General features: G+C 38.5%; 2 protein-coding genes across 4 annotated transcripts; one reads left to right on the plus strand and one right to left on the minus strand.

Annotated features, from left to right (window-relative positions):
• Nucleotides 1-9654, minus strand: gk5 (glycerol kinase 5). Of its 2 annotated transcripts, XM_037786524.1 has the most exons (18): nt 9529-9616; nt 8970-9020; nt 8335-8705; nt 7295-7388; nt 6109-6184; nt 5856-5949; nt 5532-5663; nt 5303-5378; nt 4945-5006; nt 4785-4858; nt 4320-4380; nt 3265-3391; nt 3075-3179; nt 2779-2873; nt 2218-2321; nt 1621-1680; nt 1195-1328; nt 1-467 (listed from the first exon to the last, which is right to left on the minus strand). In XM_037786524.1, the coding sequence occupies exons 3-18, from the start codon at nt 8461-8463 to the stop codon at nt 295-297; spliced, it is 1596 nt and encodes a 531-aa protein (XP_037642452.1). In that variant the 5' UTR covers nt 8464-8705; nt 8970-9020; nt 9529-9616; the 3' UTR covers nt 1-294. The 2 variants fall into 2 exon arrangements, with proteins under 2 accessions (XP_037642452.1, XP_037642450.1); XM_037786522.1 differs by lacking the exon at nt 8970-9020 and having other exon boundaries at nt 9529-9654.
• On the plus strand, nt 9655-16186 carry LOC119498045 (nucleolin-like). 2 transcript variants are annotated; one of them, XM_037786516.1, is made up of 16 exons: nt 9655-9814; nt 10746-10821; nt 10919-11002; nt 11076-11213; nt 11580-11687; nt 12329-12466; nt 12877-12948; nt 13034-13157; nt 13319-13476; nt 13687-13813; nt 13984-14117; nt 14279-14402; nt 14494-14627; nt 15158-15281; nt 15397-15626; nt 15831-16186. In XM_037786516.1, exons 1-16 carry the CDS (start codon nt 9800-9802, stop codon nt 15890-15892), a joined length of 1848 nt encoding a protein of 615 aa, XP_037642444.1. In that variant the 5' UTR covers nt 9655-9799; the 3' UTR covers nt 15893-16186. The 2 variants fall into 2 exon arrangements, with proteins under 2 accessions (XP_037642444.1, XP_037642445.1); XM_037786517.1 differs by having other exon boundaries at nt 11583-11687.
• The last annotated feature ends 1605 nt before the right edge of the window (nt 16187-17791 follow it).

Genomic DNA, 17791 nt, shown 5'->3' on the forward strand with positions numbered 1-17791 from the left:
TCGTTGTCCAAAGAATCAATGTATTGTATCATTGTATCGTGATGAAACTTGTGATTTACACCCCAAAGACTAAGTGGCTGCTGTTAAAGGTTGCGCAGCACACTGAGTCACCATCACCAAATAATTTACGTATCATTTCTTTGTATCATTTCCAAAGACACAGCTGATGGTTGTTATATCTTGAAACAGTCATTTTGTTGGAAAAGATCCATCTGCTTTCACCTAGACTAAAAACTTGTATCTCTATCTTCCTATGTGGTCAGACCCTGGATCTCCCTGCGTGTGCATCCGGCGTCAAGGCTTGTTGTACCAATTCATGGAGCGTCGGAGCGCTCTCTCCCAGCTCTGGAGGACGGGGATGTACTCCCGACTCGGGCTACAAGCGCCGCCCTTGGATGCTCGTTGGGGCAAGAACGCCTCGTCGCTGCTCTGCAGCTTCTTCAGCTCTTCCCTGGTCCTCCAGAAGCCTGCAGTGACCGTGGAGGACAGAGGTAAACAACATTAACACAAACCTTTTTAAAAATGATCCATGTATAACACAGGAAGTCCTATACAATCAATACAATCAGAATGTGGCTCTGTGAGTGATACATGAGTCTACGCCTCCAAACAAACCACTAATCACTGGCTGAAAGTGGTGCAGATTCTCCCAACACTATTGTCTACTGATCCACAGAGAACTAATGTTTCTCACATGATTCACATTATTATTATTATTCAGTCACCAGCACCACCTGCTTCTGGCCCGTTATAAAACAACAAGAACAAATCCATCTTCTGTGTTTGATTTGATTAAGCACTGACTAATGTATAACAATCTAATTACATAATGTGAATAATTAAATGGAAAAAAAAAACGGGTTACATAACAAAGAGCAGCATTTCATTTGGCTCCTTCTGCCAGTGCCGGGGATAAAAATAGGACTTTTGATCAGAACTTTTCAAATGCAACTCGCTGTCATGACCAAGTCTTGCGATATTTTTAGAGACAAACAAAAGAGCCATATTGAAAGTAAAGAGTAACATTGAAGTGTCTAACTGCCTGACAGAGCTGCTCTCTCTTCTTCTTTGTGCTGAGCAGCCTCTTTAAGACATTCAGCTTCACACTGCTGGCTGTTATAACCTAACAGATCTGCAAAAGTGTTTCAAATTTGAAAGCATGTCCATGTCGTGTGTGAGTTAGTGTCTGCATACCAATTCCAAGTCCAGCAACAAAAGCGGCCCCTAGACACGACATTTCGTAGTGTTGGCGTCTGGATAACTTCCTGCCAAATAGGTCTGCAGTCAGCTGCATGACGAAGTCGTTGGAGGAAACACCGCCATCCATCCTGAGACGGAAAGAAAGATAGATAGTGCACTCAATTACGCTGCAACAGTAGCAGAGAAATATACACCCGTAATGCATTGCCAATAAAAGCTGAACTGCATTAGTAGAGGCACGGTAACACACAAGAGTCCACTCTGTTACGCCCAGTTTGCTGGCTGAAATCCAAAATCCTACAATCAGATATTGCGCTGTAAGCTGGGATATCTGAGGGTTGTGAGAGCCAAATGTCTATGTTGAGTCCATGTGCAGAGGGCTTACATTACTACAATCAGATAGGATGAGGAAAACTGCACCTGATCTTTGTGATGGGAATCTGAGTTTCTCTCAGCATCGTCTCATAGAGCTGCTTGTTCCTGCAAAGAATAAGACAAGTACAAGGAGACAATATCAGTTAACATGAATGAGAAAAGAAGGTCAAACAGAAACGATCTCTTCAAAATAGAGATCGACCGATTAATGGGTTTGGCCGAAACTGGGCTCCGATAGTGGCCGATGGCTGCACAGCCGCCACCAGTCACGCGAGGACGTACATCACCGTTTTGCATGGAGGCTCTATACACAAAGTCAAAGTAGAGGGGGAGAAAATAAGTTCTCTCTCAAATATATAACTCAACACTAACAGCTCTTTGTTCCAGATACAAGACAGGCAGACGGGGAGGATAAGAAATCATTCACTGTTATTTTAACTTGGTTACCAATGTGGCGTTCTCTCTTCCAAATAATCCAGCCACGTTACCACCCATTCATGAAATGAAATAGCACGGTTAAGGATCCTCCTAACCCCGAGATTATGCACCAACATTTATGGTTTGTAATTTACAATATAACAGGACACGCAACAGAAGTAATCCTGGCCCCTATCGGTCGACCTCTAATTCAAAATGACTCACCTGAAGGCGACGGACTCCAGAATGGCTCGGACTAGATGACTTTTGGTGGTAGAAGGTTTGAGGCCCATGAGGGAGGCACAAGCTTTGGGATCATTTAGAGGAGCCTTTGGATGAATAAAATATATACACAAATGGGTCAAATGTCTATAAATGAAAAACAGATTGGGTAAAAAACTAAGGTAAAAGAATGTATGAAATGGACCTCATGTCTTTTGCATTAAAGTGAAACTCAACAGCATCTCTCAGCAAGAGTGCAGGTATACTGTTTTACATGATTACTGTATGTAGCTCTTGATTATACAGCCATTAGTAAACATTAGATTTTGTAATCACATGCAGATAAACTATGAACATCCAGGACAGACACTTACAAAAGGCCAGTTCACAATGGAGGGCAGAGAAAAAAAAAGAGACACACAACCATGTTACACAGAGACAAAATAAAAAAACAAAAAAGTAAATCCATTGGTTAAATGAGCTAGAGTGAATACACGTATTGTTTTGCTTTGGGCGAAAGGTTTTGTACACATCTGTATGACATGCACACTGTACTCATCGTACCTGCAGGCCACTGAAGGAAGGAACGAAACACACTCCGTCTGAGTCGCTGACGCTGTAAGCCATGTTGCTTGTCTCCTGGACGTCAGAGAACAGCTCTGCAACAGACACAGGTACAGGTTCGCTAATGTTTTCAGTGTAAAGACGATTATCTCTTAAAAATGGATACCTTTAAATGATTCCAGCATTGTGTTTTTGATATATCCTCATAAAACCATTCAACTACCAGCCAAAATTTCTTGCAAATAAGATGAAAAAGAAATAATCATCAGAGCTATCGTACACTACTCGTCACTCACCCAGCTCCTGTGCCCATCTGATGGCAGTGCCTGTGTCTGCTGCGTTGCCCTCCGCCAGATAAACCACCTCTGAGCCAATCTTCCATCCCACCAGAGGATACAGACCTACAGAGAAGACGCACTGGCTTGTAATGTGTGACCGTATGGAAAAAAATCTGGACGGGATAATCTTGCGTGTATTTTGCTTTACCTGCTACGGACGTATGCGGTTTGCTGCCGGTGTTGATGTCCATGAAGGTGCCCGTTCCCATGGTGATCTTGACATCACCAACGTCAAAGCAGCACTCTCCAAACATGGCCGCCTGCTGGTCCGCCATCTACGTCAGAGAGGGACAGAGGAAGTCATTTGTATGTTGTGAAAACCCTAAACAGGTTTACTGTGCGTTCCAATACCAATACTACCATACTATTTAGTATGCCAGAAAAATAATTAGTATGTCCCAATACTTAGATTGTCAAATGCAGTATGCCAAAAATACCAGGATGTCCTCGACTAAAGAAATTCTCAGTCGACTAACACTCGTTGTCCACTAATCGATTAGTTGATTTAATCGACAGATCTGTAAAACTGAATTTCTCCATGAAAGCACCACTTTAAATGTTGTGTTTACCAGAGATGTGCCCATAAGTTTTTTAGAAATAAGTCATTCAGCATAAAGATAGCTTAAAAAACGACTACTCAAATTAAGAAATCTTAGTCGGCTAAGACCAAAACGACCGATTAGTCGACTAATCGACTACGAGGAGGGCGGCCCTAAAAAATACCAGGATGTCCTACAACATGCGGTCACATTTTGCAGTATGCAAGCCAGCATGTTTCTCTGGCTATTTTGACCCACAATCCTCTGCACAGCAAAGAGGGTCAAAGTTCAAGGTGCAATGTTATGGCAAAACTGTATGTCCACATTGTATGCATACTGCATGCAACAGTATGTACTTTATAAGGGCAGCTGCAGTACGTAGAATACTAAAAGTAAAAAGAAAAAGAGGAAGACCTTGTGTCACATGAACTTTCAAAACTTTCAAAGTGGGGAAAGTCTACTTTCTGTCATGCTATCCTCTTGTCACATTCGTTGCAGATGATTAACTAAATAACTCTCCTTAATTTCCTTTTTACAACATAATGGCGGTGAGGTCGTCTCAGACACGCTGGCATAAATGGAATCAAAAGGTTGCAATCAAAGCTTTTAAATCGTAATCACGCAGATAACAGAGCGTGTGACGCCTCAGACATCGACAACTCACCACCGACATGATGGGAATGGGGACTCCGAAGATGGACGAGTCTGTGGAACCAAAGTCATGGCTGGTGCATCATGAGGGAGAGACCAGAGACAATGCATCATCTCACACTCTTCATGAATAACATGTCACACCCAGAGCTGATCATAATGAGTGAGTGGACATTTTCAGTATTATTATTATGTTTGCTCTTATGCTGACAGAAATCAATCAGACATTTTCAAAGCGGTTTAAAAAGCAACTCTTGAGACCGATGTTTCATTTAATGTGACTGAATCGTGAGTTTTATATCTGCTTAAGTAATTTATTTTTGCTTGTGTGACCGCTTAATGCAAAGCATTATGTATTTGGGACCCTTTGGGTGCATGTAGAGTTGTGAGCAGTTCAACTGAAGAAGGATTTACAGATTTTACTGGCTAAGACGTGATTCATGTGTTAGATGGAGTTCGAAGGAAATGGTTGACTCACCCTGTGTTTTCTACTTTGGGGAAAATAGAGAGAGGCAGAGAAACAATAAAGCTGAGCAAGCGGCTCCAGCACATCTGTGAAAAAAAAGTCACATTACAGTGATATGAAAAAAACCTCACACACCAAAAAAAACAGTAAATAAACAGGACGTACGCCAGACCTGATAGGAGTCGAAAATTCCCGTTGAACTGGCATTAGAGTAGTCTGTGGCGTGGACCTGCCCTAAAACAGATTCAGTGACACAAATGAATATAATCACAAAGTCCATTTCCAAAAAGTTAAAAAAAAAAACTTGTCTGAGCTCCCAGTTGTTTTTGCAACTCCTCCTCTCCCACAGGAGTTAGCTGAAACATTTCAGCAATCCAGTGATACAATAGGATTGGAAACACAAAGAACATTCTGTGTAAGGCTTAAAATCCTGTTGGACAATCTGACGGGAGTGAAATGTAATATATTGCCGTACTGTTCTGATTAAAAATTCACATTGAGCTTCACGTAAAGAAAAATGCCACACCCACCTTTCGTGAGTTTGAACAGCAGCCAGGTGTCTATTGTTCCAAAGCAGCAGTTGCCTTCAGCTACTGCTTGACGAACCTGGAAGAAGAAGAAAGATGAGGAGGAGAAATAAACAAGTGAGAAATGTGTTGATAACATAATACGGCCTCTCCCTGTTTGCTGTGATTATAGGCTTTGGCTTTTAACTGGTTTAAGTGTCAGCCTATACAGTACACACACACACGCACACACCTGCTTGTAGTGTGTTAGGACCCAGGCGAGGCGTAAGGTGACATGTTGAGTGGAGAAGACAATAAGACTTGCTGCAAGCGACCGCTTCTGCCTTGTCAGGAAGTAGACCACACTCATCACGCCATGGATTGCCTACAGTTGTCGGAAAAAACAATCAAAGTCACACAGTATGAAGGGACATGATATTCAGCACTGATCCTACGGTTGCTCTGTGTCAAAACCTTTTTTTTTTACCAAGGCTGCATTCAAATAATTGAGAAGTTCTAGTATTTCATCTCTTAACTTCCAACAGTAAAAGTAGATGACAAGCAGTCAGAGACTCACTTTCAATGTGCAGGAGCTGTTCCAGGTTTGCACCAGGTCTGCAGCCCTCTGATCCTGCCAGCTGATGAAGTTATGGAAAGGAACCCCAGTTTCCCTGTCGACGTGAAAGAGAGGAAGTGAAATTAACCTGGGATGGAGCCAGGATGGAAACTTTACGAAGACAAGTTTAAACAGGTACAACGGTTTCCCGTCTACAGCGTTATACTGTATGTGCTTTTTTGGGAAGTAATTTAATTAATTATATTCATTTTACCTGTCCCATGTTGTGAAGGTGCCACGCTGGGTGGAGATGCCCAGGGCGTCTATCTGATGCATTTGCACTCCTGCATCTATATAATGAGTTCAGCAGCACATGCACACACACATCATTAAACCGGTTATGGTGAGAAGGAGGAAGAGAGTTTTGAAATCATTGTATGCTTTTTAAGGACAGAGACAAAGGTCACATGTAAATCAATGTCATGTTCTGGGTTTAATAAGTTTCTTAACAAAGCAAGGACAGAGTTGAACAGACTTTCAATGGCGATAAAATCACTTCAGTCTTGTCAACTGTTTGTATGCAGGGAATAGTTTTTTCTATACCAGGATACCAAAGTGTTTCTAATGTCAATATAATCCAATAAAACAACAGCCTCAAAAATAAACACCGCCTTGAAATTGACACCTTTCTGATGCGATTATTAAGTGTGTTATTCACTGCAGTGCTGCTTATTGGATTGCACTGAACAGTAGTCAGGTGTACCTAAAGATCTGGCATCTCAGTCCATGTTTGTCTGTCTTTAGCCAGTAAAGGTCTTTTAATATAAAAGCATAAAAGCATAAAAGTGCACTTTTCTCAGTATTACACAGTTTTTGACCTATTACCCAGATGTCAGAAGTATTACAACACTTGTCAGTGCTTCTCAATCTGGGGTCACGATCCACACAAGTGATTGTGAGATTAATGTAAGGGGTTGCGAGCAAGTTACTAGGGTAGGGAATAAGATGAAAAACTAAATTCTGCTACACAAAATTTTGTTGGATTTTTGAACTTTGATTTTCCTGAAATACTGTAATGTTTAACGTCTGCAGGCCTCTAAAACTAAATCCTTCTTGAGTTGAACTGCTCACAACTCTACATGCACCCTGTGACAAGGGGTCCCATATACATAATGCTTTGTATTAAGCGGTCACAGGCAACAAAAAAAAGTTAAGGCTTAAGTGAATATAAAACTCATGTTTCAGTCACATCATTATTAACTGCTTTGAAAATGATTGATTTGCATAAGAGTTAACATAAATTAAAAAGAAAATAATACATTAACTGAAAATGTCCACTCATTTCTCATAGTTTCACTTTGAAAATAAAAAAAGGATGTGTGCCTATTAACATGAAAAATTATACAATCCAGTCTAATTCCTTGAAATAGTTGCAGCAACAGGAAATGGTGCAACTGTACCTTGCACTGCTCCCTTGACCACAGAGATAAACCCTTCCCATATTGCATCTGGGTCCATCTCCACATGTCCTACCTCTGGATACAAGGCGACAACCTGGATAACCAGAATAAAGATCAGTTTCAAAATAATAAGTTTGTGTACATGGGAATGATGCAAGTGATGCAAGCTATAAGGGTTTGGCTAATCGAGGCCTCTCCTCATACTGTACCTTTTCAACCAGAGGACATTGACTGATTTTCAGACATTGAAAAGACTATTTTATAAGTATAAATTATTTTTGGCGTAAGATTTACACAGAATTAGTTACTATATTTGGTACAAACATAGTTTTTAAGTGGGATGAACTCCTGTTTGGTCTTTTACTTTCAACATCTAGAAATATTAAAACAAAATACTTATTTGGAATATTGAGTGTAGCTGCTAGAAAAGCTATTACTAAGAAATGTCTTAAACCAGATTACCTCATCATTGGAGAACTGGTATGATGTAATTTATGAAATATTTGTAATGGAAAGAAATACTTTCACTTTCATGAGGCTTCAGGAAACTAAATTTGAGGAAATTTGGAAGGAGTGGAAAAAGTATATTTCCCCATAACGCCCTTCTTTTGTTTAATTTCTCTAAATGTAATTTTTATTATTATTATTAAAATGTATTTTATATTATTTCACATGAAAAGCACCCCATGTCTATCTGTGTGTTCTATAATTTCATTCTTTTGTATGCTTGTGTGCTGATGTGTATATATGTGCATATGTAACTATATGAATATGTATATGCTTGTTTCTTTATTTTCCCATTATATTGTTTTTTATTTAATTATTTGTGTTTCAGTGTATTCTGTTGTACATTATGTGAATTTCCATGGGAAACAATGTGCTTGAAAAGTGCTCTACAAATAAACTTATTATTATATTATATTATTATTATTATTATTATTTCATTGTAAAAAGTGGGAAAAGTTGGTTCATAGTATGTTTATGTACAACAAATGAACAAATGAGAGTGACGCAAGTGGGTGGTGTAAGATGAATAATACCTTGGTGGTGCATGACCCTCGGATGTTTGCCTCCTTGTCATAAACGTGACATCTGATCGAGGTTGTCCCCACATCAACCGACAAAATGAAGCTGTCCTTCTTGAAACCGTTCCTCCTGTGACTCCCCATTGTAGAAACACGTTGTCCTTACTACCCATCAAATGAGTCACCACATCCTCCAGTGGTCAGCTCATACTGGTCTTGTTTAGAGCCTCCTGAAGGGGCGGCCTGACCCGATACCTTATCTGTACCTGACCCGGGTGACGAGGTGTCGTGTCGAGGCTGTAACTCGACCTTCGGAATGCGGATTCTTCGAAGTCCAGTTCAACCTGTTTGAACCACGTTTCCGGTTTCAATTTCTGTATTGTGATCTGCAAAAACAAGCACAGGAGCCAGAGTTCTTACCAGACTCCCTTCATTAAACACGTGTACAAAGCAGAGAGTAACGAAAGTAAAAGAGGGAGAATCTGAGACTTAAAATAGTGCTAATTTGTCATATATTGAGCTAAAATAGATCATCTAAAAAAGCCGAACACATGTTGAGTCGTAATACATTCATAATACACACTGTGAAAAACACAACGAGGTTCAGTTATTCTGCAAGACGAAGTAATATTAAAAAACAGTTTATATACCATGGAGTCTGGTGGAGAGCTGATTTAACCTACAGTGGGTGTCCACTTGAGCTGTCAAAAAAATTAAATTTGAGCGGTAAATTAATTCCAAAAAACACTCCCAAGATATCCTCACTTGCCATAATCCACCTGCTGTATTGTGATCTGCAAAAAAAAATATGACAGAGAAGCCAGTGTTGACAAATCTTATATCCCAGACTCCCTTCATTAAACACGTGTAATAGGAGAGAGTAACGCATGTAAAAAAAGGAGAATCTGACACTTAAATAGTGCTAATTTGTCATATATTGGGCTAAAATAGATAATCTAAAAGAGCCGAATACATGTTTAGTCGATATACATACATAATATACACTTTGAAAAACACGATGAGGTTCAGTTATTCTGTGAGACGAAGTAATATTAAACCATGAAGTCTGTTGGAGAGCTGAAGTAAGTGGGTGTTCACCATTAAGCACATTGGCTACTAAGCTAGCTGTCAGAACATGACATTTGAGCGGTAAATTACTCCCAAAGATATACTCTCTTAACATAATTCACCTGCTACCCCAATATTTACCATATATGTGCTCATAGCAGTGAAGTCCAGACACTGATTATCACTCTTTTAGGAGGAGAGATTCCAGAGACTTGTTGTTATTTGATGAATCGCATAAAGCTGATAGACCCCTGCGGGCACCCGTAGTTACTACAGGACGCGCATGCGCAGTGTGTGGCTTAAAAATCGTGGCTGCATCACATGTGGATGTTTTTAGTTTGAACACACGTGTGTTTTTACCTTACCGGCTACGACTACCAGCCTGTAATCGTGTAGTGTTGTAACACCAAATATGGCAAAGACAGAAGTAAGATTTACTTTACATTCATGTTATATCAGGCTCCCACGTGCACTAAGTGGATTGTTTTAGATAACTAACAGTTGCTAGTGTTGTTAGCTGCAAACTGTTAGCTAACAGTTGGTTAGCAGGTGATCATCATGAGTTCTACCTATAAGTGGTTAACTTACACCTGGTGTAAGCCTGTCAGCTCATTTTAAGTCGGTACTTCATGGTCATGTTATTACATTTAACTCTCAAATAGGGCTGATTTGGTGTGATTTTGATCGATTAGTTGGTTGACGGAAGTTATTTGACATCAATTTTGATAAGCAATTAAAAGTTTCATTTAAGGTTAGTTATCACGGGATAATAACAAACTTTAACTGGTTCAAGCCTCTCAAATAGGAGGACTTACTGCTTGTATTAACAACATAAGTGTAATTTTAATATTTCTGGAGTTTGGACTGCATATGGACATATTCCCTTACTTTAAGGGATAATGTTCAAGATTCACTTTATTGTCATTTCACTGATTATTTGCATACACAGAACAAAACGAAATATTATTTCTCCAAGCTCCCGTCAGTGCATTAAAAATGATAGAATAAGTATTAAAATTAAACAATACCTAAAAATAACAATAAAAAATAAATGAGTAAACGTTTCACCCAATTCGCAGTCGTGTTTAGCAGCAGAGAAAAGTGCATTTATGTCCATAGTAAAGTGCTGTTTGCAGTACTGTTCCGAAAATTGTCTTTGACAGGTGACTAGCTTTAAAAACTGTTTCTGTGTTAATACTGGGGGGTTGGATGTGAGTGTGTTTGTGTGTGTGTATTGGGAGGGGACACAGTCCCCTGATAAATATTTAAAAAATAATTGACAAATTAATCAATATTGTAAATCATTTTTAGTTGCAGCCTGGTTCACACAGGGTCATAATTTAATGTGTCTTTTTCAGGCTACAAGACGTAGTAAAAGACAAAGCAAAGTTGTCACCAGTGAAGTTGTAGAAGAAGAGGACAACGTTAAAACTGGCAAGTCTTTTAAACAAGTGGAAAATTACAATAAACATGACGTGTTTGGACTTAATAATGACAATAACATTAAATTGTTCAATATGATTTTGTTCAGAAGGACAGACTGAGACTGTGTCTCCAAGTGAACCAATAGTGGGAACATCAGAGGATGCTCCGAAGGAGGACCAAGATGAACAAGGTACAGCTAACACATCACACATGACGTCTGATTGATATTCTGAGCCGTGCCAGTAACAAAGCTGCATCTTTAGATTCTCAGATGGACCCTGTCATTGAAGTAAAAGGAAGTACGACAACTGTGACTGTATCATGGGATGACAAGAACAAGGAAGGAGAAGTTGGTGATGCAGAGAAGAGAACTGATGCAAGTGATCAGATGATGGACGGTGGTAAGGATGTTTACAAGAATTAAAAGTGACTATTTTTTTCCAGAAAAGGAATATTTGTCCTCCACTGAAACATTCATCATTAATGTTGCAGGCGTAATGTTAGTCTTGAATCTTAAAGATGCTATGAGTTTTGTAAATAATAGTTAATCAAATATGTTTCTTGTCATTTAAGTTGAAGGTATTGTGTTTAAATATGTGTGTAGATACCAAAAGCGGTAACCCATTGCTCAGTTTTAAAGTGATACTCCACCTAAAAATCTATCTCATGTGAGAAACACACACCTTCTTTGGGCTTGAATGGAGGCTGCAAAAAAAACATTACTGGTTTTCAGTCTTTAAATCTAATTGTGACTGTTTTTTTGCCAGAAGAACCGACTCAGATCATCTCCTCAGCTGATGCAGTCGGCTCCACAGAGGACGCTCCCAGTGAGAGTGCAGAGACAAAGAAGGAGCTAGAGATGCAAGAATCTGGAGGTACTGCAAATACAACACCACACAAATGTCATCACACGAATCAGAGTGAAATTGATACTTTTGGATGTTTTCTATTTAGTCTGGTTCGGTTTCATGGTGCAAAATTAAAGCGGACGAAATCAAAAAAATACGTCTGCTGTGGAGCGTGATGAAGGTGGCAGGGCCAACGTTTTTTCACTTTGACTCAAATCCCTTCTCCTCTAGTTTATCCTGAATGACGTTTTAAACATCCCTGTTTTTGTGGACTTTATTTATCTTATTCTCTTTGGCCCAGATGTCAAGCAAACATCAGACTTCGGCAGAAGTCCAAGTCAGTCCTCTCCCACTCATGTTTACCTGTGTCTATCTCAACAAATGCCTGCGCAGGCAGCCCGTAATCCTCTGCATTTTGGTGCACTTCCTGCAATTAGGTCAGATTATTTTCTCCTCACTGCAATCGAACTGCTCTAGGGTTCGCTTGGAAGCGGTCCGACACCGCCTCTTGCAAGCAGTCTCAGACCAGTTGTTTTGGTCTGCACCAGAGTACGATTACTGCGTTCACAGCTGCCCAAACGAAATGCACCAGAGTTCAATTAAAACTGACTAAATGTTGGCCCTTAGTGAAATTCTGAGCGGTACAAGTAACTGCACTTCCTCTTTAGAATCTCCGATGGAGACTGTCGCTGGAAGTACAGCCACAGTAACTGAAACCCTGGAGAAGAACGATGAAGAGGGAGAGAGCGATGATGTTAAAAAGGAAACCAACGGAGGCGAACAAAAGATTGTTGAAAAGAAACCAGGTAAGGATGTTTCCAAGAGTTAGTACATGATAAAACAACATTAACAAACTGTGAAATTAATAAAAGCTTTCACCTCTTCTATAATTTGTTGAAACTTCATCTGAACTGCTTGTATACAACATTTTGACTTAAAGAAAACTGATAAAAAAAACCCCACAGATTTGCCTCACTGTAAATGTTACTGTAAACATTTTCTGTAATATGTGAGGCAGTATTTACTTGATCTTTGTTTCAGAGACAAAGATCAATGTGGTAGATTACTTATATGTTGAAGTTATAAAAATAAGTACAGTATAAATGACGGGTGTGTAAGACCAAAACAATGAGGAGAGACATGGCATCCTGCACAGTTTGCTATTTGTACTCACTTAAGTTATGACACAGTTCTAATATCTTTTATTTGGTTGCAGTGAAAGGGAAACGGAAGGCGCCCTCTACTGTTGCGACCCCCCCGACAAAGAAAACTAAGCTCATCAACGATGGTATGAACTCACAATAAGACGCTTTGTTCTGTAAGGTGTTTAATATTCTTGCCCTCACACATTTCACCGTCTTATTTTGCTGCAGGATTTTGTCTTTATGTTGGCAACCTGAACAACTCCAAGACATTTGATGAAGTCAAAGATTCATTGGCAAATTACTTCATGGCACAAAGTCTCCTGGTTCAAAACATCAGATTAGACCGGTCCAAGTGAGTATTACCGTTTAACTTCCATTTTTACTGTCAGGTCCCTATGTGCAGGAAACCTAGTAGGTGCATTAGATATTGCTTGTCTCATCCACTTAGAAGTAATATTGCTGCTACTTAAAATACAAAATGTATTATTAAATATTAATGTTTTGCTGTTGTAGAAAACATGCATATGTAGATGTGGCCTCAGAGATGGACCTGACCAAAGGCTTGACGTTAAATGGAGAAATGATGCATGATAAGCCACTGAAGATTGCCAAAGCAAAGGTCAAAAGTGAGGTCAAGGTGAAGGTGAAAGATCCAGTGGAAGACAAAAAAGGTAACTCAACTAAATATAATTGTTTTATTACACATTTATTTAAATTCTATGTTACCTGCCATTTTAGACAGCGGTAGTGCTTGTGTGTTTATACCACAAGGGGGCGTTTATTGAGTCTATAAAATTGAGTCTATTCTTTCTTCATTATCTGCTAAAATAATAAATTTATGATGTGAATGTCTGACTTGAGGACTGTCCTGTGTTTGTCAGCCAAAGATGAAAGATGTTTGTTTCTGAAGAACGTCCCGTACGAAGCGACAAAAGAAGACATTCAGAAAATCTTCCCCGAGGCCGTCGCCGTCAGGTTTCCTGGTGGAACTGAAAGCCCGAAGAAAGGGTGAGAGTTTAAAAAACACACATTACGGTTCACTTCCTAAGTATACAATAGTGTGCACAAAATGCATTATTGCTTACATTTAGTATGATTATGATTATTTAGAAATAAAAATATGCCTGTATCAGATATTTGTAATTCACACTGAATGAAATTTCCTTATATTTCAACAGCATTGCCTTTGTGGAGTTTAAAAAAAAAGCTTTTGCTAAGAAAGAACTGCAGCGAAAACAAGGAGTCGAGATCCAAGGCCGGATTTTGATTGTCGACTTCGTCGGAGAAACTAACAAAGCTAACGACACAAAAGGTAAATTCCTCGACATTTAGAAATGTACTGTTGATAGCTGACGTGATACTGTAGCTATACATTTTTTTTTTTTTTTTTTTTTTTAATCTGAACATCAAACAATTAAATCTGGATTAAGCGATTTACCTACGTTAACAACATATCTCTCTTCTCTCTCACAGCTTCTTCAAAAAACACCTTATTTGTGAGCAATTTGCCTTTTGCTATGAAAGAAAAAACCCTCATGAAACACTTTCAGAAAGCCGTTAGTATCAGCGTACCTAAACACCAAGGCCAATCAAGAGGGTACGTACATGTACACTGGCCTACTCTCCGTTTTTTTTACAATGAATAAAGTATTTGAATATTCTCAAGACACATCTGTAATCCTCTGCAGGTTTGCGTTTGTTGAGTTTGCAGCTGCGGCAGATGCTGAAAAGGCCTTGCAGGCATCCAAAAACAAGATCATCTTCAAAAGGGCGGTCAAAGTACAGTTCTGCAAAATGGGAGCAAAATCAGTGGTGACAAAAGGTACGTGGGGTTGTTCATCGACAAAAATGTAATAAATCCCATTAATGTAATAAAATGTCTGATAATGTAATACTTTAACAATTTTATATACATTGGAATTAAAATGAAAGAATTACTATTACTGTAGGTTAAAGGGAAGACTTTGAGCACCACACAGCCGCAGACTCAAGGACATGCAACAACATCCAGGCAATTGAGTAAAAGTAAAAAAACAAAATCTGTTTAAAGGTTCTCTATGTAAGATATTCAAAGCATTAATATCGCAGCAAACAACTATTTACTATGTACAGATATAGAGGAGTAACGTCTACTGAGCAGAGGATGAAGTCACTCTCCCTCTCTGTGTTGTAATCGGAGCTTCTCTTTGCTTTGTTGACATAATCCTGGCCGGCCACGCATGCTTTTTGTGCATGTTTAGCCCAGCCTTGTTATATGGGCGCCCACTCTACATCCTGAGCTACTGGGGCGCAAGTCATGATGAGTAATGAAAATGATGATACCACAATAATGTGTGTTTTCCCCCTCTTTAGTTTCAAAAACATTGATCGTGATGGGCCTCGCCGAGAAGACGACGGCAGAGACTCTTAAAAGTGCGTTTGAAGGGGCTGTCAGAGCGAGAGTCACTGTAGATAGAGAGACAGGAGATCCAAAAGGGTGTGTAGCCTAAAGTTATCCTCTGTTGTTATCATTGTAATTAGTGTTTGATGTTTTTTCAGTTATTCTGGAAGTCTTCTTTACACAGACTTTTGTTACTTTACATGTTTCTCAGGTTTGGTTTTGTGGACTTTGAGAGTGAAGACAAGTGCAAAGCTGTCAAAGAAGCCATGGAGGACTGTGAGATAGACGGCAGCAAAGTGACTGTGGCTTTTGCAAAACCAGAGGGCATAAAAGATCCAGAAAGCCCCGCCAAGCCACCTGTAGCACCCGGTGGACCGCCTGCCGCTCAGGGGGCTGGCAAAGGAGGGCGTAAAGGCAAAGGTGGAAAACGCAAAAGAAGAGGTAACACTGAATTTATCTGGCGTATCAAAGTCTCATTGTAGTTTTATTCAGAAGAGTTCGACCTGTAGTAAGACAGTTGGAATGTAAAAATGTAAAGCTGTAAAGACATATATACGAAGTAGCTGTAACTAAGTATTGTAATACTGATATTATGATATTATTATTATTGATGGTTTTATAGTAAAAATACAACTTTTTTTCCAGGTAAAGGACGTGGAGCTGGCACACCACAGGATGCTGTTAAGGAAGTGGAAAATAAAGGCTGATTTGCTGGGAGAAGTTAGAATATAGATATTTTTTCTCTCTTTACAAAAACAACAACCTGAAAGCATGTACGAGCTCAAGACTTAAGGTTGTGAAAATGTGTACAGTATGTTGTTAGTCTTACCTGATTGTAGGACACATGACACCTTGTAATTTCATTTTTTATACTTTAAACCTTTAACTTCATAACTATTATGAAAACATTAAAGAACCCCTGATTTGTTAACACATTATGTAGTTTTATGTGAAATTAAGATTTAATCCTAATGTGAAGATAAATATATTTTAAACCCACACCAGCTGTGTCTTTTGAGTTGTTGTTGTTGTTGTAACATCTGTGACTGTGAACATCTGTGTCTATAAAAATAAATATAAAAGAAGAGACAATAATAGGAATAGCAGGTAATATCTCATAGAGTAAAGTACATTGTCCTCGGACTCTCATCGATGATGAATGGTAAAGGGTGATCATAGCAATATATTTGATGTTTTACGTGGCACTAGGCATTATTTGCTTCCACCCTGAACTACAAGATGTTTCTGAATACATTTCAGGGGAGAAATAGGCATTAAAGGTAACAGAATATTGATTAATTGATCAGCGCTGCCTAGTTTGACCGTTTGATCAGAGTTCGCGAGTGAGACTCTGATTGGTTGTTTTCCTCCGGTCTGTGAAATCTCTAGGAGCACCGGAGGACACAGAGGCACATGATTTTTTCACATTACCTCTCTCATCCACTACTGTCAGGATATTACGACGGAGTATTTGGGCTACATTGAGGAAAAAAAAGAATCTGAGATTTCGAGAATAATGTCATAATATTACGAGAATAAAGTCATAATTTTACGAGAAAAAAGTCGTAAAATTACAAGCATAAAGTCATAAATTTATGAGAAAAAAGTCATATTTAGGAGAAATAAAGTCGTAATATTACGAGAATAAAGTCATAACTTTACGAGAAAAAAGTCGTAAAATTACGAGAATAAAGTCATAACTTTACGAGAAAAAAAATCGTAATATTAGGAAAACATATTACTGGCAAGCAACAAAACAGGCGAGAGGACAATACAGTTTTTTGCACAATCTTTTCAAGGTCCTGATACTGATGATAATGTGGTGCTGATGTACCAAAAGATTAAGTATTTCCTTATTTGTGAAACCTAAACTAATGTATAACTTCACAAGATGCTCCACATTCTTCATTTTCACACAGGCAGCACGGCTCTATTTCCCCTCTAAAGTAACTCGTAAAACTTATGACTTTATTCTCGTAATATTACGGCTTTTTTTCTCCTAAATTTATGATTTATTCTCGTAATATTCCAACTTTTTTTCTCGTAAAGTTATGCCTTTATTCTCGTAATTTTACCGCTTTTTTCTCCTAAATTTATGATTTATTCTCGTAATATTACGACTTTTTTTTGTAAGGTAATGACTTTATTCTCGTAATATTTCGACTTTTCGCGTAAAGTTATGCCTTTATTCTCGTAATATTACGACTTTTTTTCTACTAAATTTATGACTTTATTCTTGTAATTTTACGGCTTTTTTTCTACTAAATTTATGATTTATTCTCGTAATATTACGACTTTTTTTCTTGTAAGGTTATGACTTTATTCTTGTAATATTACGACTTTTTTCTGGTAAAGTTATGCCTTTATTCACGTAATATTACGGCTTTTTTTCTCCTAAATTTATTATTTATTCTCGTAATATTACGTGTTTTTTCTTGTAAGGTTATGACTTTATTTTCGTAATATTACAACTTTTTTCTCATAAAGTTATGCCTTTATTCTCGTAATATTACGACTTTTTTCTCATAAAGTTATGCCTTTATTCTTGTAATATTACGACTTTTTCTCGTAAATTTATGACTTTATTCTCGTAATTTTACGCCTTT

The sequence above is a fragment of the Sebastes umbrosus genome, chromosome 12, assembly GCF_015220745.1.
Source record: "Sebastes umbrosus isolate fSebUmb1 chromosome 12, fSebUmb1.pri, whole genome shotgun sequence".
Lineage (NCBI taxonomy): Eukaryota > Metazoa > Chordata > Actinopteri > Perciformes > Sebastidae > Sebastes > Sebastes umbrosus.